The 23027-nt window shown below is 39.0% G+C and overlaps 2 protein-coding genes across 3 annotated transcripts in view; both read left to right on the forward strand.

The window, feature by feature from the left end:
• LOC118236199 (capping protein inhibiting regulator of actin dynamics-like) overlaps positions 1-23027 on the forward strand; it is a 57605-nt gene that overhangs the window by 11379 nt on the left and 23199 nt on the right. The window lies entirely within an intron of this gene.
• On the forward strand, positions 19785-23000 carry LOC118236203 (lysozyme g-like). Of its 2 annotated transcripts, XM_035434360.1 has the most exons (5): positions 19785-19925; positions 20317-20400; positions 21188-21384; positions 21881-22019; positions 22136-23000. In XM_035434360.1, exons 1-5 carry the CDS (start codon positions 19922-19924, stop codon positions 22267-22269), a joined length of 558 nt encoding a protein of 185 aa, XP_035290251.1. In that variant the 5' UTR covers positions 19785-19921; the 3' UTR covers positions 22270-23000. The 2 variants fall into 2 exon arrangements, with proteins under 2 accessions (XP_035290251.1, XP_035290250.1); XM_035434359.1 differs by lacking the exon at positions 19785-19925 and having other exon boundaries at positions 20277-20400.

The following is a 23027-nucleotide window of genomic DNA, read 5'->3' on the forward strand; positions in this document are numbered from 1 at the left end:
GATGCCCTTAACTGCAGCAGTTATCGCAGCCATCTTAAAAGTCACTAGGTTTCATTGGCCGGTTATAAGTACAATATGTAATGGTGTGTAATAAATGCAGCTACTGCTCATCAATTATGCATTATTATGAAAAGGGAAAAACTACCAAATAAAGTTACAAATTAACCATTGGAAGTGCTTAGAAATAATCATTTTAAAATGTACATTTTATGTGCTGTTCATTTAAATTTATTTTCCAGGGAATGTATCATTTCAACATTTCCTATCAATGCAGAGCAATGCAGATTATAAAAATAGAAAGTCTTATTAATAACCATATTATGGATAGGTACCGTACAGTATTTATTATGAGTGGCCAGTTTTTATATACATTTCTTTTTTCATAGATTTTATGTTTCTAAACTGGTAGCTGAGCTTAAGCTATTTTTGAGTTAAAAGAATGCTTTGGCATAATGTGACTTCTGCCATTTTCTTTTCAATTAAAATATGTCTGTGCTCAATCCACATCTCCTTCACTAAGCAATGCAGTTCTATAATAAAGGATTTAAGGAATGTTGTGAGCACCTGCATTGATAAACAGACACACAAAGGGATTGATTCAAATTACTGTAATGATCAGTCAAGTCCATGGCTGTGAAATGTGTACGTGCTGTCTGCTGATACTGTACAGTACATTTCCTCTGCTTCTTTCAAATTCTGACAACTTTTAGTGTCAGCGATTGGTATGAAAGCCTTTTTCATCCTCATGCTGTGTGACAAACTGTCATCCCCACGGCACGTAAAATTTTTAAAATGTAAATTATGAAATGAAGTGTTGTGCTTTCTACATGGTGAAAAATGTATTAAAATACCCTTTAATAAAACCTGAGAATCTGCAGTTTTGCCACATGTGAATTGCTTGATTGCGAATCTAAAATTGTGGAGTACAGAGCCTAATCAAGAAAAAAAATGTCTTTGTCCCAAATGTTATGGAGCTCACTGTATATTACTAGTTCTCTCCCTCTCCACCTTCGCTAATGTGTGGTGAGCGTTCTAATGGTAAATGGTAAATGGACTGCATTTATATAGCGCTTTTATCCAAAGCGCTTTACAATTGATGCCTCTCATTCGCCAGAGCAGTTAGGGGTTAGGTGTCTTGCTCAAGGACACTTCGACATGCCCAGGGCGGGGTTTGAACCGGCAACCCTCCGACTGCCAGACAACCGGTCTTACCTCCTGAGCTATGTCGCCCCTACGCCTATGTCTGGCGCAAATTGGCTGCCGTGCATCACCCAGGTGGGTGCTACACATTGGTGGTGGGTGAGGTGAGTTCCCCTTCACTGTAAAGCACTTTGAGCATTTGGAAAAGTGCTATATAAATGTTATTATTATTATTATTATTAAATTATTATTATTAATAATAATAATAATATCAGATGTAATAATAATTTATCAGATGTAATAAGCACCAAAACAATGAAATAAGTTGTTCAGCACCATGGTATGGTCACTGTGGTTCATGCCTGTCCTTTTTGGTAGTACGCCAGAAAAAATAGATGTCAAACACAGACATTCGTGTTCGCAAATCAAGAATCCTTCACAAAGTTCACATTTCATTGCCATCATCTCCAGTTGTCTGTTTCATAGGTCTTCTCAAATCTTTGCTAATAAATACAAAGTAGTCTCCAGTGCACTCAAACACTTTTGAGCTTCCATTATGCAGCATGTATTTAAACAGCACATGTGGTGTGCCAAGCCCTACTTAATGAAAAGCTAAACCATCTAAGTTAACTGGCTCATCATTAATTGAAAGATTCAGTCAAAGTGCTGAACTCCCTCCTTTCTTTGATTGGTTAGAATAGGATAGTGTAACTAGTTTGAAACAATTTGTAACACAACAAACAGTTTTGTATTTCAAAGTGCAATGGGTTTTTTTCCACAGGAAAGTGAACTGAGCAATCCCAGGTGCTATACCCAAACAAAGCATTTGGCTCAGTGCAGTGATGCAGCCCAGCATCTGAAATCAAATCCTGCCGGGTGACACACAATTAGTCATAGATTCACCCATTGAACCTCTGGAAGCAGGGCCTTCCCCACTTGATTATGTCATTGGAATTCTTCTGTTTGACTATCCATATACCTGTCTCAGCTGCATAAGTGGTGCAATCCTCTGGTACAATGAATGCACAGCTCAGCTAGTGGAGAGTGAATTGAAAAGGAGCAGCAGCTGGTTGAAAACTAGTAAAACCGTTTAATTAAAGATAGAATACAGTGGCTGAAAATTGTATAGTCATTCAAGTATGAGTGCAATTTCAAGTTATAGAATAGAAAAATGACAGAACTTGAGGCCAGTGCTTTGAAAAGTAAGATGTTTAATCATTTGCAATAGGAAAGTACAACGGCCCTTATTTGGATCTGAAGTGCAAATCCTTAGCTGACTGCATGTACTTGTGCATTGTGCACCTTTTAAATTGGCAGATCTTGCATCAGTGGAACGGCACTACAGCTATGATTGGGCTTTACAAATTGTTGATGCAGGGTGTGCAAAAATAAATTGTGAATTGAACCTTCATTCAATGCATTAATTTTTAAAAAATCAGATTTTCTTTTGTCCTAGATGCCCAATGTAGCAGGTGTGGTAATGGTTTTATCCGGGTGTTATTAATGGTACATTCTGTTGAAATTATGTACATACAACCATGCGACAGGGACAGTATATTCATCATAAGCCTTTTGTAACAATTAGATGAGCGCATGTTTCCTGGTTGTGGTGTCCAGAGGCTACCTGACGTCCATGAATGGCATAGTAACTGTGTTCACACTCTTCCACTTTTGTAATTCAAATTTGTAACATCATGCGGAATTCAGCACTGTAGTGCAGACTGCATTTGCTGAATTTTCAGAAGTTCTGACTCTGTAGTTGCTTGCTAAATAATTAATAGTTAAATAGATAAATGGCTTGGTAAATGGTAAATGTGCTATTTATCTATTTACCGGTTATTTAATCCGTCAAAAACAATTGAAAAATCCATTCATACTCACATTCTTAATGGTGCCACCCAGAACTGGCGTCAAAAAATAAATAATTTAGTTCATGTCAGGCTCTGTTGTCGCATGATGATTTTTAAAACCAAAAAAAAAAACCTCAGGATTTTTAGTTTTTCCATTCAGTCTGTCCTCCACATGTCCCCCTTTTTGGCTTTCCAAGGTAGAGAAACTTTCTCTAACCTAGTAAATGTTTAATGTGAAGTGCCTCTGGCTGGATGGGAGCCCTGAGTATCTCATTACTCTGTGTTGGACCAGTGTCCTCGCTGCCACTTGTTTAATTACGTTGGGGATCAGAGACCTGTGGCCGGGAGTGCTTCAAACTGATTATGCTCTCAGGCTGGCCCACAAGGCCCCTCATTATGACAGTCGCTCAGCTCTTCCCCCTGAAAATGTGTCCTCAGCTACTGTGATTCAGGAAGGCCCTTTCTCAAAACAAAATGGAGTCCAACCCAACTTTTCCGCAACAAAAATGGAATCCTTCCAAGTCGGAAGAAAAATACAACGTGAATATTAATCATGGTCACAGGCTTGGATTCAGGTCTTAGTACAGATTGTAATGTCTCAAAATTGTGTTCAAAACTACTTCTGTAGTGCAATTACATATTTCTAAACTCAATATTTCTGTTGTTTTTGTCAAAAAACCGATCAATATGTGTGCTTAGTCTTAAATGGGTAGATTTTTTTTACCAATGATCCATTTACATTCTGTTTACATGAATGAATTATGATATAGTTCCCTTCAGAACTCACTGGATTAACTATGATCCAAATGTGTGCTATTACCATAGATCTTCTGTATATTTAGAGCATAGATTTGTATATTCCAGACATTATTGGATGTTCATTCCATCATACAGTACTCTCTTAAGACAGTCTGTGTTTTGTCAGCTCAAGCATTTTATGAATGTCATTAGTGATGTAGATGTATGTAGGTAACATACGCTGCCCAGTTTTATTCCTGCTGCATTGTAACCAAATGAACCAGCACCTCTCAAGATCAAGGCAAAAGCTGGAGTGAATTAGAATCTCTGCGCCCTTCGTGCACATGTCAGAAGCTTTGTTTCGTAGGCCTGCTCTTCTTCGCTCTAAAGAGAATTGTCTATCAGTTGTGTATTTGTGATCCTCTGTTAACATGTGGTTCAAAGATCTGACTTTATCTGGTTCAGAGAATTGTTCAATTCCCATGAAAATGAAAAGTGCAAAGATCAAATGTGGTGCCAATTACAAGCTAGGAAACATAAGATAAAGCATTACTCGTATTGTTTGAGTCATTTATACCCTCTACATATGCAAATGATCGTGGTCCATAGAGTCCTATCACAAAGCCATAATTATTGGTATTGCTACAGCATATAATGCTGTCTTTTTACATACTAGAATTTTCTTTATTTTTATTTGCTATTGCTCAGAATGCAAATCATTCCAATATTTAATTTCTTCTCAAATTTCTTTGCTATTTTTTCCTGTCAGCAGAGCAGCAGAAACACTATCAAGGATGGTGAAAATTGTGTTCCTCTCATTTTGGTACAAAGTGGAAGTCTAATTATTTACAGAAGAAATACGAGTCCATACAAAGACCATCTGTCGATATTACAATTACTTCTCACCTGGTCCCCAGGGTGGACATTGTGGCCTACCATCTATGCCCAATTAATTCCCCTTCTCTGCCGGTGTGTCATTTTGTCAATTAGTAAGGGCCAGGTTTGTTAACGGCTGCTGCACTTGGCAACATTCTTCCATGGGTTTTTGGTTATGCTTCACCCCTAACCAGTTCACATAACCTCCCAGTTCACCTCAGCAGTCACAGTTAGTTAACAAAGGGGTGTCATAATTACTGTATGAAATAACAATTTGTCTGATCTTGTTGCCTGCGGCAGGGTCTGATTCTGAATTAGTGTATCCAATTTTCACCGCGACCCTTGGTCATTGGAAGCTTGATCTGGTCAGTCCGGGAAGGTGTCCTATTAACACGGATCCACTTACATAGGGCGAGGAAGTATTTCTGGGGAATGGGCTTCCCTCATCTCTCAAACAGGGAATGACAGACGGTAATTAAATGGACAGGATGTGTCTCTGGAGCTCACAGCCATCAGTAGAGACTAGAGTGTCCAGGGAGGGAAAGATGTAATATTTTACCGTCTAAAGGCTCACTGAACTGTGTGTATATGCACCTGTACTGCCCGGTGTCCTCGGACTGACACAGACCATCATGACCTCTCTCAGGCTGATCCTAATGGAAATTATTGTTAAGCATTGTGGTTGAGGGTTTTGGCAAAATGTACCCCGTTGCCATGGAGAATGTTTCACATGGACAACTCCTTGGCAACAAATTAGATTCTTTGGAGAAAGGGGATTCATTTTCCCGTGAGTCAGTCCAGATGTCATATTAAAACACTTGTTTTTTATCAGCAGCCAGAATCTGAAAATGGGTATAGCCAAACCAATCCTTTCTTGAAATAAGTTTTGTAAATATTCCAATAATTAGCTATATTTCTGTGGCTTAGTTTCGATTTTTCTCATGGTTGGTACATTAGATTATGTTTGAAGGTCCATCCCAGCATTCAGTCCAACTGGCCATATTCGCAGAAGCCACTGAGGCAGGTGATGCCCTGCAGACCAAAATCCCCCCTCCCTGAGTGAACACTATGGCCAATTATGAGTCAGCCTGCAGGACTGCTAGTCACAGTTGAGCTCAGGTCATGGGGGCATCACTGCATAAAGGACTGGTGCTTTGGCTAGACATGCTACTTAGCAGAATTCCAATTCTAATACTAATAATTTAATCACTTCTATTATTAGTAAGCTTGCAAAATACATATTTAAAACACATACCCTCCAAAATGATTGGCACCAAAAATTAATATGGACAGAAAATGCTGGATAAAATTCACTTAATTACTTGCTTTCTATGTTCAGTAAAATGAGAAAATTATCTTTATTGTGATGCCATTGCCCAGAGGAAAAAAAAGATTATTCAACAAAAAATAATTTTTAAATGTGTCACAAGTATTAGCTTGGCACCCATTCTTTGCCAAACTTACTTGTGTAATGTCTGATTATATTACAGGCATTTAGCAGGCACTCTTTATCCAGTACGACTTACACAACTTTTACATAGCATTTACACTGCATCTGTTTATACAGCTGGACATATACTGAGGCAATTAGGTTAATTAGGTACCTTGCTCAAGGGAACAACAGCAGTGTACAAACCGGGAATCAAACCTGTGACTTTTAGGTTACAAGATCAGTTCCTTACCCATTATACTACACTGCCGCCCCGCCAGTCTAATGACATGGGAGGTTGCATTCATCCATGCAAAATCTCTCCAATGGGGTTTAGGTGTACTCGGATGCAAAAGCTTGATCCATCCATCCATTATCTATACACGCTTATGATATGTGGAGCACACTCCGATCAATTAAGCAAGTATTCTAGCAAGTTTAAAGTTCAAAATTGAAATATTTCCTCAATCATTTCACTTACCTGTACTTCCTGCAGTTGAATACTGCTGGAAGCCAGAACAATTGGTGTGCACTATGTGTGGCTGTGTGACCATGAATGAATGGCCTTACATCACAGGCCTGCATGACTCATTCAAACAGGAGTGTTTTTCAGGCATCGATGAGAGGGAGATAAAAGATTCAAGATATGACAGCACATTACTCCCCATCCAACCCCTTCAGTTCTTTAATGATTTTTTAAAAATGACACAAATTGAGAGTAGAGTAATTAATGTAATTTCCCCTTCTTGATGTGTACATTAAATATTCAGTAATCTTATCAGTATTAAATATTAATTATATTTATAAATATTTATAGATCTTCTCATCAAGCTGTCAGAATGATGATAGGGAGATCCACACCTTTTTTAAGATGACTAAAACAACCATACGCTTCTCACAAAAGAACAAAAGTGTAAATACATTGTTTACTTCTGAGATGGTGCTCATTCTTTCATCTTTGTAGATTGCATGGTGAATTATTGATATCTTGGACTACGGAGCCTCATAAGGAATCTGACCCCTCGTTCCCTTGCTTGCATCCACCACAGACAAGCCACTTGAAGGCCATAGAAATGATAGCTGTTTGGTCATTTACATTTTTATTGCTTTGAGTGATAAGTTTCTCACACAGTGCACCAAGGGGCCCTGCTAATGAACCAGTCACGTAATCAGATCCAGCGCTCACTAATTACGCTGTCTTGACGTTGTCTCCAATCTTCCTGTGAAGTGACCCTATTCAAGAGCAGTTTTTAGCACCATTAAAAGCTGGTCCCTGTCACAGATGGGCCGTTTAGGAGCGGGTAATGTGTGCTCTTGTTAACCCCTGAGGAACAGATGGAGCGTTTGGTGAATCATGCATGAAAAGGTAATATTTTCTCCACCCAGTAAACAACAATGCGCAGGAGTCTACAACCGTGCCGCACAGTTCACCCAGAGAATATATGTGCCAGTAAACAAGGAAATAAATTAATCCGGTCTCTGCGGTGGGGTTATACCAGTTGTGCACATTAATTTTTAGAGGCTTGGTAATGTGAGGAGGTGGGAATGCAAGCTCATTTGATTCATGAGGTTACCATTACATGACTAACTGACAAACGGCCTAAATTAAGCCTAAATGAGAAATTGCCAAAATGCCAAAACATCCCATACCATATTCACGGTGTGACACAGTACTCCCCTCTTCCTCCCTATTAAACACTCAAGTAGTTGCAGCTGCCAAAATGTACCACATATGCATGTCACGAAAAGACTGAAAACAGACCTCCGGTCTTTAGTACCTGCTCAGTGTCACGTGGAATCTGTTAGCAAACACAGCCCAGTGATGGAATTAATCAACTCCAGTCAGTCAGTCCACAGTCCAGTCAGTGGACTGCAATTTATCTGGATTGAGTTTGCCAGCGAAGCCGCAGCTCTGCCTATTTTCATGGTATAACATTGCTATGGTAACAGGAACAAGAAGAACCATTACCATTCAACAAAACTGAGGACAGACGGACAGACATGCTGCTAAGCTGGGGGAAATCAAGTCAAGTCGCTGTGTATAGATTACTTCATGTTTGGCTGTCATATTTGCTGTGGTAATAATCTACATGAGAGTAATTTCTTGTCAAAATGACTTATGAACATTTAAATAATGGCCAAGTATGTCATCTCAGAAGTAAAAATACAAGTGTAGTTCATTTTAACATAATTACAGAATTTTCATTCCAAGCTATTATGCTGATTCTTAATTACTTGTCATATTTGTTTTTCTTTTTTATGTCAGCATTTTACATTGTATGTATGTAGACATTACAGAACATAAAATTTATGTTTCATCTCAGGGGGGTTTTATCCTGAACCAAATTTCTAAATAAATCATGAAAAATAGTGTCCTCTATATGAATATTCACTGAGGCAAGTGTTTTTTATTCTTGAACTTTACATTTATTCAGTGTGTCTGTCCTGTCTAGTTTGAGCAAGTCACTGCAATTCACTGACTCCTACCAGCTTGGTTGAATTTCCTCAACATTGGTAACAGGTTTAGTTTCTATTCAAAATCTGGCTTCATGTTATTACATTTAAACTGGCAGAGCACATGCTTTCTCAAAGTTTTATCATTAAACATGAATTACCTACCTGACATTATGTAAGTCCCCTACAATACCAGTACTGAAATGCAAAACATAATACCCTCATTAGTTCCTTTACCCATTCTCATTGTCCCTTGTAGTTTGCACACACTCAACTCAATTTCCTGAAGTACACTAGGTTATCCAGTTATGTTGCATGATGACCAACATCACCAGTTACATAAAGCTTTTTACTGCCTTCACATTTGTTTGGCTGATCAGGAGTCAAGACTGAAGAAAAATATTGTTTTCTTGTAGTATTGGTTTTTGGGTTGTCCTGCTCTGTAACTCAATGACGTGAAAAACTATTCTTGCAAAAATCCAAGTATTGACCTCCGAAATCCAGTACTGGAATTCTAGGAGTCTCCATCATTCACCAGAGCCAGAAACATAGAAAGGCAGAAGGAGATATTATATATTTATATCTAACTGGCATCTGCAGTACCACAATAAGTAGGAATTTTTTGGAATTATTGCATGATTTTTCTGCCAAAATATTTCAAAGCAATTATCAATTTAAAGAGCTCACTGTTTTGTCTTTTAGGAAAATGTTAATCTATTATAAAGTGTGTGAAATGTGACACTGGGAGCTTTTAATCCCTGTACATTAAATTGTTGCATGCGCATGGTCTGTAATGTTGCTTATTTCCACTGAGACCCGTGCTCAAATTGTTACATAATCCTTCGCTTTCAAATTGAAAGTATCTTAAGCTGTTGAAGCCATTCTCACATAAATATAGTAATTTGCTGCAACATTAATTGCAAAGCTAATGACTTTTGTGGTGACAGTCAATGGCTTAAGAGTGTTGTAAATGTATTCTAAATGAAGTATATATGTTTGAGACTTGGCTTCCTGTCAGCATAGGTACTGATTACATTTCATAAAACAGTCTCTTTTGAACAAGTGGTATTAATACTAAGGGCTCTATTTTTCGGCCAGCGCATGGCATGTTATGAGAAGTGGTGTTTTTGTTATGGATTTTGACATACCTGAGCTTTTTGGTCATTTCCTGACTCGCCTTGCTTTCACTGCTGGGGGAGTGTCAGTCAAGATCGAGCAGCGGACTGCAATTCTGGTATAGCTCATTGCAATTTTCCGGGACCTCTTGGTTTACGATATGTGCCCTCATCCCCCACCTGCTCAGACCAGGTCTGAAATGTAAGTTAAAGCCAAGTGTAGGCTGGATTGCTAATTTTGGGGGTTTCCCATGCAATGTGTGCCAACCAAACAATGATTTTCATGGATCATATGCTGTCCAATTTGACTTTGACATAAATCCCACAAAAATTGATCTTGAGCAAATCTCCCTCCTCACCATTATTTTTTTCGAGGATGCCATGCAGAGCTAGGTGCCATCCTCCTCCGAACGTCCAATTCCCCGAGGCTATTACTATTCAGGTTTTACAGCCATGCCACTTCATAGCCCCAAGGAAAGGGTTTGACTCGGGGAGAGTGCTAGCAGATGGTCCCGTTCACTCTGAGATGATGGCCCGTCAGAGCAGATGGCACGGAGAAGGGCACAAATTGCAGAATCCATGTCAAAGAAGGAAGGAAACGTGACAGCGGAGTGAAGGATTCTGGGAGTAGAGCCATGGATGAGCTGATGTTTACAGCGAATCTTTTGTTAAAGCTTCCAGTGGCAGTCCATGTCAACAAGAGATATAGTAAGGGAGAAAGCAAGGCTACTGTGCAAAATACATAGTGTGATATGAGTACATCCCATGCAAAGCTGACTCAGAGGAGTGATTTTAATCACAATGGTATTTGTAGATTAATTTGCAAGATAATTAATTGTGAATTTCTCCAGACCATAAAATGTAACTGACATTTATCAACAATAAAAACAAAATGCTTGAGCCTCTGCTAAGACTGAAAACCCACTTATCTGAAAGATATGTGAGCATTCGGATTATCTATTGATTTAATAATGTGAATCCGCGTTGTAAAGTTTTTATCCTTTGAGGTCTGGAATAATGTGGTTTGCTGGCAAGCTTTTGTGTGAATTAATAACAACTATAGCTCATGAGCTTTCTAACACACTTGCAAATCACTTTTATTGGTTAGTAGGCAAATCTTACATTTTTGTGCTTTCATAGACTGTTCAGGCGCTGTGCTTACTGGACATTTTAATGCATCTCCATGGGAAAGGTTCTCAGTGAAATTAAACATATGGTGCATGTCACTTGAAAATGAGGTCATAGATGATAAATATGTGTCTTTGAAGTTAGTTCTCATTAGAGGCACATGTAGAATGGTAACTAAAACTGTGATGCACACAAAGATTTGTCAAAGCAGAGAGATAAATGTGACCAGTAAAATTTGTCCTGGGGTCTCCTTATAAATGGGTGTGGTTTCACAATGAACTTGTTCTATCTCATGCATCAGTTATCCATTTTATGGTTGAAAATGCTAGAGAGAGAACATGTCTTTTGGAAATAGTCCATTTAAAAACATAATTTATGGAAATTGTACAATTGAATGCCATACCCCATGGAAAAATAAGTTTATTCAAAAAAAATTATCTTGGAAAAAGAAAACAAACCTATTCCTTCAGAATTCTGACAATAAAAGCACATCTGACTACATTAAATGGCATGTTATTGAATCTACTTGATGGGTATTTTGTATTTAATGTAGACTGATGACAACTTGTATCCTGATCCCTGTGAAAGGAAATAAAAACCTTATTTTTCTGTGTATACAAGATAATATTGTGGCTGGACAAAGTATATAAGTGCCTTAAAGAGCTAGCAAGACATTCACACTGACTGACTGAAAAAACACTGCATTCAGTTATTTATCCAATCTTCATGTCAATTTTCATTGAAACACCCCAAGAAATTTTCATGCTGACTGATTCTTCTTACAAGAATCCCAATTGCTACAGATGGGTAATGATGTGGTTTGATTTGCAACATGTCATCACCGGCTATTTTCCCAGCCTTTGTTCAGAAACCTGTTTGATGTGCCATCAAAACAGTAGGGGATCCCAGATGTCATAATTCATTTACAGGTGGTGGCTTTGGATTTGGACTGACACCATTTCTTGTCCTAGTCCCAGGCACACACACTATTGTGACATTTTACGAAGGTAATGAGCCATTGTGCTCCTGATTCCAAATACATGGAGAAGTGAAGAGAAGGTTTATCTCTGAACCTGGTTCATAATTAGAGTCTCAAGACAGGTCTTGATGTTTTTCTGTGACATCACTAAACACCACTCATGAGCAGCAGGATGGCACTTGCATACCCAGGAAGAGGGGGTCAGAGAGAATCTCACCATGGGCATGCCCCCCTTGCTGTGGCAGATGGCGGGTCTGCAGAGGACAGCCGAATTATCTGTGCCATTCTGGCACAGTCGCCTAGACCTCAGCACTGAGCGTGCCCAGCCATTAACAGCCAACTGTCAGCTGGCAGGCAAATGCTTTTCTGTTCTTGTCCTCCAAATAAATTGAGATACATTTGACAAAGACACTTGCGTATAAAGTACATGTATCTCTAGGCATGCGGTAGCTTTCGTTTCTGTACCTCAGTGCCTGTCCTTGCCTGTGATGTTAAACGGGCATGCTGGGACTGTGAGGCAGTGTCTGCTACAAATCCTAACATCTGTTAGTGCTTGTCTGTGAATGTGCCACTGTGACACAGACACATACGATGGGCCCTGTACCATGAGTACTAACCACCCTAGTCCTCAAGAGAGTTCCAGTAGCCCTGGGGAGGTGGGGCACACCATTATACAATAAATACACTGGTTTGTGTGACATATCTCAGCTCGGAACCATTTACTTATTTCAAGGGTGTGAATTACTGGGGATGCAACGATGTTGAATAGATCATGGTACAGACATCTTTGTGAATCCAAGTTACGGGAAAGTTCCACAAGTTGTCATTTGAGCAAAAAGAGAGAGGTTTTACTCGTGTCATACTCACACTACGAGTTATGTGAGGCCAGCTAGACTGGAAGCTACAGACGGAATGTTATATTTTTCCTTTGATGTGTGCACAAAGGTGCACTCCACCACAGTGCAAATATGAGCAGAAGAGAGCTTTCTTTCACATCTCTCAGGGCATGAACATCAACAATACACGTTTGCGGTGTGCAAGACTGGATTCCTGCTGCATTATTCCATAGCCAGTTGTGTTCAGAGGGTTTGTTTTATGAGCTCGGCTCCAGACCCTCCAGACAGAATCCCAAGAATTTCAACTTTAATTAAAGGAATGCTCATAATCACAAAGTCTCTTTGATTGCAGAAAGTAATAGGTCACAGACTATTTCATGATGCAGCCCAGTTGGCTGTTTCGAAGTTTGTGTACACACAGAATTTGAACTTGGCCTGAAGCATATATTGTAACTTGGAGTCAGGATGCTGGCAATGCTACTTTGAAGAAAAAATCCTTCTTGTGTTCAGTAAATAACCCGGCTGTGCAAAATTACTGCATGTCTCCAATTTCCCATCATTCCAGTGACTAAATAGTCATTTGATTTTATGGGTGGTATTACATGGAAACTGTGATCCAACACATAGTTTGTCTGGTGCTAATTGGACAAAACAACTTACATAAACGCATAAAACATTTGCAACTATTAACCATTCAGCAAGTATAATCTAGCCCATGCAGCCAGCACATGACACGCTAAATTATGAATTTGACAATTATCGTCTTTATGTTCACAATGGTGGTCACAGCATCACAAGAAACGTCTGAGACAAGCCAAGAAACCGTCGTTCCTTGGCGGCTCAGCCATGTTTCCTCCCTGGGGCCAGACGTCAGTCACCGTGTCCCAAAAAAAGCACAGGCAGCGCCGGGAGCCACTCGCTTCATCCATTCCCCCAAATTCCATCCATCCCTTCATCCACTGCACAGTGCATCCCAGATTTACAGACTGAGCCCTTAAACACCCAACTGTGACACACACAGGTCCAAAGCCTCGGTGAGAGCCGTGCTGCACTGAGCATGTGCAGTGTTTACTCTGGGCTGTTGCATGAAGTTATCGGAGACAGAGAGGACCCACAACTCAGAGGAGCCTGTTTTCTACGATTATTGGTGTTTATTTGTTCAGAAATCCCAGCCCGTTGTGAGTTGCCTACATTTTCGCATTATCTACATATGCAACCAGATGTTAAATGCAGTTCGGGTTTTAAAAAGTTTCCCATACCACACGAGATTTGAACTTGCAAAATCTTTAAACAAAATTAGCTCCCGAACCACTTTCCATGCTGCTGCCTACCATAAGTGAGTTATGATTAACAAATGTGTTTCATGATTGGTATTCAGTACACCCCTCTATCTAGATGTCTGAAACATGCTTGCTATAGGATTGTTTTTCTGTGAGAGTAATTTGTCCCATTAACAGTGTATTTACGTTCATTTAATAAGTGTGCTCTTTCAAACTCAGGAACCATATGACTTGTGGGCAATTCTATAATAGGTTGGCATAAATGTTAATGTGCTGAGACAACATCAGGTCTACCTTCTTTCAAGGGTAAAACTTGAGCGGTTTTGTTAATATTGTTCAATGACTCTTCTTAAACTTTTTTTGAAATTGTTAAAGCATTTTTTTCTCATGGCGTAGACGTTTTGCAAGCACATTTAAAGAGGTGTCTCTAGGCATGTTATTTTCCACATTTCGTAAAGGCACTTTGGCTAAATGACTAAATTGTAATGGTATTATTTGTAATATTTTGTATAAGTTTGCTTTTGAGGTGCTCACAGTGGACCATGATTTAAGCACAACCTTTTGTTAAATGAATTTCACAGGTTGCAGAATATTAGTTTGGCCAGTAATGACCTGTACATAATGCAGACACCTTTTTGAATTAACATTCATCCCTTACACCGCAAATTTTATTGTACAAGCGCTCATACAGGTACTTTTTTTTTTTTTTTTTTTTTTTACAACTAAGTAAAATTATTCATGCAAAATATTTTATCACTTGAAAGTACCTGTTCTGACGGGGAATTAAAAGCACTGACACAGAGTCGCAGAGAATGAATGAGATTCTGCTTTGGCGAGAGCAATTAAAATATCAGCTTCAATCAGCCTGGGAATCCATCTCCGACTGGCCTGACCTTGCTTTTAGATGGCAAAAAAACAAGGCAGTGGAATTTTCCAGCCCAGCTGGCAATGAAGCCTGTCTGCTAGGGCTGAATACATTGGTGGTCTCTGAGGAACCCACCTTGCAACTCGCTTGTGCCGCACATTTATATGAATCCGCTGGGGAAGGGGGAGGGGCCAGACAGTCAGGACAGTCGTTGGGGTCTGACTGTTCTTTGTTTGGGGGGGGGGGGGGGGTTTGGGGTGGCGAGAGGCTGCAGTTTTTACAGATAGGAAATGTGGGGAGAAAACAATTTATCGGACGCAGGACTGGCCATCCCATGAAATGCCTCGGGGTTTTCCAGACCAAAATAAAGAAAAACGAATTTACTGGAGCTGATTCACAGTACACGGCTGCATTTTGAGATCAATGCATTGACATGAGCACTCTGAGGTGCGCCCGAGCAATGTTATTTGAAGGTTTTTTGTACAAGGGTTGGGCTGATTACTTGGTAGCTCCTCTTTGCCAAGCAGTGTGTATTTTAAGTAAAACCTACTGCAATTTAATTTCAATAGTGTCATGGGAGCCGTTAATACATGAGAATTGCCAAACATACTCCCCAGGCATTTCAACTCATCTTCATCTATGTAATTGTTTTAATGCCTTTACAAGCCACTTTGTCAATAACAAATTATTTGGTTTTAAAGCCTCAGCTTCCTTGCCAGTTTATTTTGTAAGGGAAATGCAGGGCCTTTGAGGGCAAGGTTATGCCCAGCATTGTTTTATTTAGTAGAGATATTTTAAGCAAAAGCCAAGAATTAGATGCATACATTTTTCTCCAGACCTCATACCTCATTGAAATGGAACACTGCTATTACAATACATCCTTTCCAGGAAAAAAATGCCTTCAAGTAATTTATGACCAGATGATATTGCATTTGCTATTGAAGTCCTTAATAATACTTTGTCCATGTAAACTGTGCTCTGTTGTACAGTACACAGAAAACCTGTAGTTTTGTAGATGGATGGACTTTCAGCATATCCTGAGCAATAGAATGTTTGCAGAAAGTAATTTTCTGGCATGAAGAAGAAGAATGTAAAATGGTGACCTCCAAAAGAATGCTGTCGTTATCGGTGAGAGTGATAAGTTGCTAATATGGAGCCAGAATAGTCAGGCCTCACAGTTTTATAAGGAGTGCCATTTGTAAAATGTTGAATTTCTGAATCTATCTGAATGTAAAAAAGTGATATTTGAACAAATGACACCCCACTGTATGAGGCAGAAGCATAACAGCATTATCACCTGTGCAAAACACAGAGATCTTATAAAAGAGCAGCAGAACGGCAACAAACATGAGCAATAAGCTTAAAAACTTTGGATCTGAGAAATGGTATAACATTTTTAGATAATTTTATTAGCATGGTCAGCTCAAGTCATCAGACAAATGAAACATGGGCCATATATACTGTATCTCCTTTCATTATGGATGTGATTGTAAAAACAGTCCAATAAAGCGACATTGAGCTTTATAGCTCCAAGTCTCAGTTTAGCCCCATACAAAAAAACTAGACTAGAACAACATCTTTAAAAAAAAACGTCTTTATTTCAGTTCCTGACCATGTCTAGATTAGGAGACGGTTATATTTTCTTAGAGTCCTAAGAGCTGACTCGTGCATATCAACAATGCTGTGCTTGGCTCGTTTCTCTGCACTCACACCTGGTCAATCTGCACAGACGCAGAATAACCATTATTTCAACTTTAGAGTACATGTTGAATCGTCTGTTACAAATGACTGCTACAAACGTATTCATACACCAAGCTTTAAATATATTTGGTGCTTTGTCCAAGGTTATTTCACTAGGTTTCTTCAATGAAAACATTTTTGATATTCATCTTCTAGAATAGACAGCACTGCAGAAAAAGTCTGGATAAAAAAGTAAAAATGATAATTTATGCTTTAAATGATCAAAGATGGCTACCGCTGGAGAAAATTTGTACGAACATTTTGGTTTACAGGAAAACAGAATAAAGACAAGATGCTTTGAGCCAAGCTAAAAAAAATGTCAGATATTTACAAATGCCCTTTGTGACTTCAAAATGAACAACACAGTAAATCAGTTTAAAGCATATTTAGCATGAGCACTAAACAATTGTGTTTTGTAAAACCTGGTATTCAGAGTAGCATAATTTTTTCAAACTTTGAATTTCTCTCTGTACCTGGTAAACTAGTCTGGCAGCAGGTCTTCCAAACAACATGCAAAAACAGAAGTGTCAAACTCCACTCCTGGAGGGCTGCAGTATCTACTGGTTTTTGGTGAGTTTCAGCACTATTTAAATTATTGATTGGTTAAAGAGTCTACACGCCTTGTTCGCAAGGCCTTCATTGGCTGCTGATTGAAAGGAAACCACGAATAGGCACCGCACTGCGGCCGCCCAGGACTGGAGTTTGACATCCCTGTGCTAGCGGGAGACAGCATGAGAGAATAATTGTGATGTCCTTCTAACCCCATCTTGTGGATGGAAAAGGGTACTTCATGAAAGTGCACCATGAAAAACAGCCCAAGACCAAGGGGTGTCCAGATACTTTCGGTCATAATTTTATATCTTGAAAATACTAAAAATAATAAACATTATCTAATCTATAGTGAATCTATATGACCAAAAGTATCAGGACACCCCTTGGTCTGGGGCTGTTTTTCATGGTTTGGGCTAGGCCCCTTACTTCCATAGAAGGCAAATCTTGATGCTACATCATACAGTCACAATCTAGACGATTCGGCGCTTCCCAGCAGTTTGGGGAAGGTCCTTTCCAATTTCAGCATGGCAATGCCCCCAGCTACACATCAAGCTCCGTATAGAAATGGTTTTGTGTGGAAGAATTTGACTGGCCTCCACATAGCCCTGACCTCAGCCCATCTGACACCTTTGGGATGAATTGGAAAGCCATCTGTGAGCCAGGCCTAATGGCCCAATCAGTGCCCAAACTCACTAATGCTCTTCTGGGTGAATGGAAGCAAATTCCTGAAGCAATACTCCAACATCTAGTATAAAGCCAGAAGAGTGGAGGTTGTTATAGCAGCAAAGGGTGGACCAACTTTATATTAATGCCCATCATTTTGGATGAGATGTTGAATGTCAGGTGCCCACATAATTCTGCCCTTGTTGTCTTATTTTCAGGCCTGTCCAGTGGATTTTGTGTTAATGTTCAGTAGACTCTCATCAGGGTAAGTTGTGGGTGACAATGTGTATAACAGTGTATAATTTACCAATCAGGCCAGCAATTGCCTACTCTGGTTCAATACAGTCAGGGTGGAATCTGTGCCTTTAAAACCTGTAATTGCCTGTAAGTAGATTTTAGGTTTGCAATATCCAACTACAAAAGTATATCTCTGGCTCTCTTGTTTTAGCAAAATCTCTCTAGCTTCCTTGAGGTTTCCATGGACAGCCAAGTCCAGATCCCCAGAGGCACTGAACATGCTGTCCTATTCAAATTTTCAAAACGGCTATAAAGACAGGCTGCAAAACCATAGCATAATGCTTTTAAACTGCTTGAATTTTTGCGTGCCAGTTGGGGAAGGTGTTTAACATGTCTTAATTTGATTACAAGTTAAGAGCTGCCATGTACACATCTGCCATTGTGTATTTTTCTTAATTGTGTACACTGCCATTCATAAAATGCATTGGAATAGATAGATGTCATCCTTTCAAATAATTAGCAAGTTCTTCCAACTATTTGTCGCATTATTATTGTTGCGATGATTATTAGAGGTCAAGGCACATAGTGCTGGAAACCGTTTGTATTTAGGGGTCCAAACACCGCAGCTGCTGGAATTCTACTGTTTTTTTTTAGGATTCTTTTTTTCTGCTCCCTTTAAATAACGTCAAAGAATTTTTGCATATTTGGTACGTCTGAGGCTAATAAAACTTGGTCAGCTTGTTTGGTTGGCTGAACCCTCGGATCCTGTAGCATATGTTGTACTTTGTCCACCTGGTGGGGGTATAATGCATGTGACAAATTTTTGATCTTCACAAGGCCATCCCCCCTGCTCATTTTGCTCTCACAAATTTGGTTCACAGGTCTCTCTCCTCAAGAGGAACAAATGCCTATCAAGAAATCATGATCTCTGCATTGTATTTTCCACCAATTAAAATGTTCTGAAAAACACTTAAAAAGCTATTCCATCAAAAATTGTATGATTTGCCAAAAAAGGCATAAGATGAAGCTCCATAAAAATGATATATGGAAATGAGAGCTGTCAGCCATATGCAAACCCAGTGGATTTTCAGTGGCCATGGTTTTTGAAGAATATGCATGAATGAATGAATTATTGCATTTATACTTTTCCGAACACTCAAAGTGCTTTACAGTGATGAGTGGGAACTTACCTCACCCACCACCAATGTGTAGCACCCACCTGGGTGATACATGGCAGCCATTTTGCACCAGAACGCTCACCACACATTAGCTAAAGTGGAAAGGAAGAGAGAAACCTCATTTTCAAGCCTTTCAAAAAGCAATCAGGTGCATTTTCTAGTAAATGTCAACGTATGTGTTGTACTTTTTAGTGTACGATAGAGTACATTTATATTGGCAATTTTAGTTTATAGTATTGATTTTTAACAACAACCAGGTACCAGTCATATCATTAATTTCACTGGTAGGTGAAAACTCCTGTGTTTAATCCTCATACAGCTGTATTACTTTTCATAATTATATTAGGAAAAATCCTTTCAAAAGTAGCAGCAAATAATATATGTCATTACTGAAGTTTTGCCAATTAGAATTGGTTGCAGGGTATTATGACATAGACAAAGTTTTTCACCTGCCAATAACAGGTGAAAAGACTCACTCAAGGCAAGTATGTTCCTGAAGAAATCACTATTTTTGCAAAAACAAATGCAGTTTCATCGTTGGGAAAGTTGTACTGTAATAATTGCTGTTCTGAAAACTTCCTGGCATTGCTGAAAATCACATGCGGCCATGGAAAGAGGCTTGTGTCATGAGGCCTTTTGCAAAGATCTGGGAAGTTCTAGTTGTGCTGAACTGTTGGCAGTTGTGCCAAGCTCCTCCCCAGCTTTTGCAACTGCCGTACGCGCATCAGAGGAAAAAATGCAGAGGGACCTGTCCATTGGGTTCCTTTCCCAAACATCATATTTCCACGCCTCTCTATACGTAAATAGGAAGTTGGCACTGTAACGGCACACAACAGGAAACCCACGGGGAAGAATAACAACATGAGTAAGTTCTTCTCAGAAATTTCTCAAAATTATTCCGTATAAGTTTTCATATGAGTTCATTGCAGTCAAATCTAGTTTGATACGACAACTGTGTACACATGCACTCCAACGTTCTTTAATAGGAAGCTATTGTACCAGTAACTTATTTTGAACAGTCATAAATGTCAAGGAGTTTACATTACGTTGCTTACGGTGGTCCAAAAAATGAATTGTTCATCCAGGTTTAAATTGGCTAAAACAGTCAAACAGTAATCCTGACCTCACAGAAATGTTTTCTCATCACTGCCATGTGTATTGATATGCTATAACTAAGTCCCACTTTCCTTTGCTTGTTTGTATGAAGTATGAAATGTGTAATTTTTAGTGCATGTTTTGTGCCATTTCATATTTAGCCTGCATTTATGGGGATGTCATGAAGATTGACACAACAGGAGCATCAGAAAAAACTGCTCGTCAAGACAAACTGACTGTTCAAGGTCAGAACCTACATTTTATCAAACATTCACTGTTTGGATGGTGTAGAGCAGTGGTAACCAACCCTGTTCCTGCAGATCCTGTTGGTTTTCATTTCAACCCTAATTTGGCACACCTGACTCTACTAACTAGTAGCTCAAAAAGATCTCTAGCTGTTGAATGAATTGCGCTTTGTTATGGTTGGAGTGAAAATCTACAGGATCGTAGATCTCCAGGATTGGTTATCACTGGTATAGAGGCATAGGCTTCTTGTTAAATGGCAAAAATCTATAAACCATAAAGAAGGTCTAGTAATTAAATATCCTATCCCACTCAGGTATACTATCTCTATTCTCTGTCTCTATTGCTTATTTCCACTGATAGCAACCCAAGCTGAAGTGATAAATACAATCAGAATGCATTTTGGTTGTTAAAATACATGATCCCATTTGCCAATATTATCTCTACATGGTTTGTGTTTAATGTTTATTAATACAATGCACATCCAAAGCTAAGTGTGAATAAAGTTTTAAACTGTATACAGCTGTGAGTCCTCCAAAAGGATGTTTTATTATTCAGCAGCTTACAGTTCAATCTTTTCAACCAGCATCCTTCTCTTTCCTGTTAATGCTTTTAAAAAGCATTCATTTGTTTTTCAATTAATTCAATATGTAAAGTTACATCAAGGTACAAATATTACAAACATAGTTCTAGTCATTTTGGTTGGCCAGGAATATTTTTTTCTCATACATGCTGACATATTAAAATGATAACATTTTGTGATTAATCTGTGTCTTCTCATTGTCAAAGGGGTGGATGCATCCTACAAGCTTGCAGAACATGACTTCAACGGGATGAAAAAATACCGTGACCTCATCATCAAGGTGGGACGGGCTCAGCAAATGGACCCGGCTGTCATTAGTGGAATCATCTCCCGGGAGTCTCGGGCTGGGGCTGCACTGAAGGATGGCTGGGGCGACCATGGAAATGGCTTTGGACTCATGCAGGTACAGAGAACTGCCTGTTGTAACCAGAACTGAAACTTCTGTCCATTAAAGATTTAGAGGAAGTAAAATAACAGCTTTTGTTTGTTCTAGCCAGTTTCGTTTCTTTCTCTTTTTTTTTTCAGTTTACAGGAACTGAGAGCTTACAACTTTAGGGTATTATCTGCAGATAGTAGAGTTTGAAATATGATGTTTTAGAATTTTGATATAATATTGTGGCATTGTTTTTCATTGCTTCTGAGTATTGTTAGCACACAGGTGCTTACTGTTTTGTGTTGCAAAACATGAGAGCATTCCTATGCAAATATTTTATTTCTGAGAAAATCTATAAAGAAACCTATGATTCTGTGCTCTTGAAATGTGTATGGACATTTCCATCAGTTAATTAAACATTCTACACACATGTGCACACACAAATACACACACACAAAGAAGAACTTTATCGATTAACTTGCTGTGTAACATATGACAGTGGTTTTAAATCTGACCCGTGCCATAGATTGACAAGCGGTACCACACGCCAAGGGGAGCATGGGACAGCGAGGAGCACCTCACCCAAGGCACCCAGATTTTGATAAACTTCATAAAAAAGATCCAGAGTAAATTCCCAGGCTGGCCCAAGGAGCACCAATTTAAAGGTATCCTTCCAAGTTCCTCAGTTCCATGTCAACTACATGGGTATCATGCACACTGAAGCTGTATGGCTGTGTGATGTTTGTACATTCAAAGACATTTGGTGTTGCATGTCTTCTAGGTGGAATATCAGCCTACAATGCCGGAGACAAAAATGTCCAAACTTATGAACGCATGGACGTTGGGACCACTGGAGGTGACTATTCCAATGATACAGTGGCCAGAGCCCAGTGGTTCAAGCGGAATGGCTTTTAAAAGAGAAAAATAAGCCTTGGACCCTGGTCACGGAAATGAAATTCAGATGGCTGGATTAAAATCATTTAATTCAAAAACAATTACATAAGTATAGTTGATGTGGACTCTGGGGACTGATTTGGGTGCGCGCTTTTCATCTGATGAATTTATAAAAAGCTTTAAGTATTTTGCTTTTCTTAGTTAGTTCAGACCATTCAGGGAATATTCGGCAACGTCCCCTCAGTGGCCCTTCTTGGTTATGACATAACATGCATCACAACGTAATATCAGAATCTGAAATATATACAATTAATCAGTAATAATAAAAAAGTCTGGATTGGTTTGAAGTATGTTAATAAATCCATTTTAGAAATGATGCTTCTAACATTTACTGTATATGTAATAGTCCAAGCCCTTGCGTACATGATTTTAAATCAAGCAGAGTCTCCAAGGTACCAGAAGGTACACTGGTAGAATGATTAATGTCAATAGGCTTAGTGTTTAGCACAATGTTTACGAAGTTAAAAGGAGTACCTTTAATATGAAGGGAAGGGAACTGGTAGGTACTGGTAGTAGTTTGAGTCATGTGTATCCCTTTTTGTTTGTACTCCCTTTGCTTTTTCAAATTGCGTCTTTGTGTGTGTGTTATTTCCATTGTGCTTTCTTTAAATAACAAATTTGTTTAATTAGACAGCATGCATTGTTTGTCCAAGACAAATTTCCTTTGGGACAATAAACTTTTTCTTATCTTATTCTTCATGCCTTTGAATGATGCATAG

Source organism: Anguilla anguilla, chromosome 9 (assembly GCF_013347855.1).
Source record: "Anguilla anguilla isolate fAngAng1 chromosome 9, fAngAng1.pri, whole genome shotgun sequence".
Lineage (NCBI taxonomy): Eukaryota > Metazoa > Chordata > Actinopteri > Anguilliformes > Anguillidae > Anguilla > Anguilla anguilla.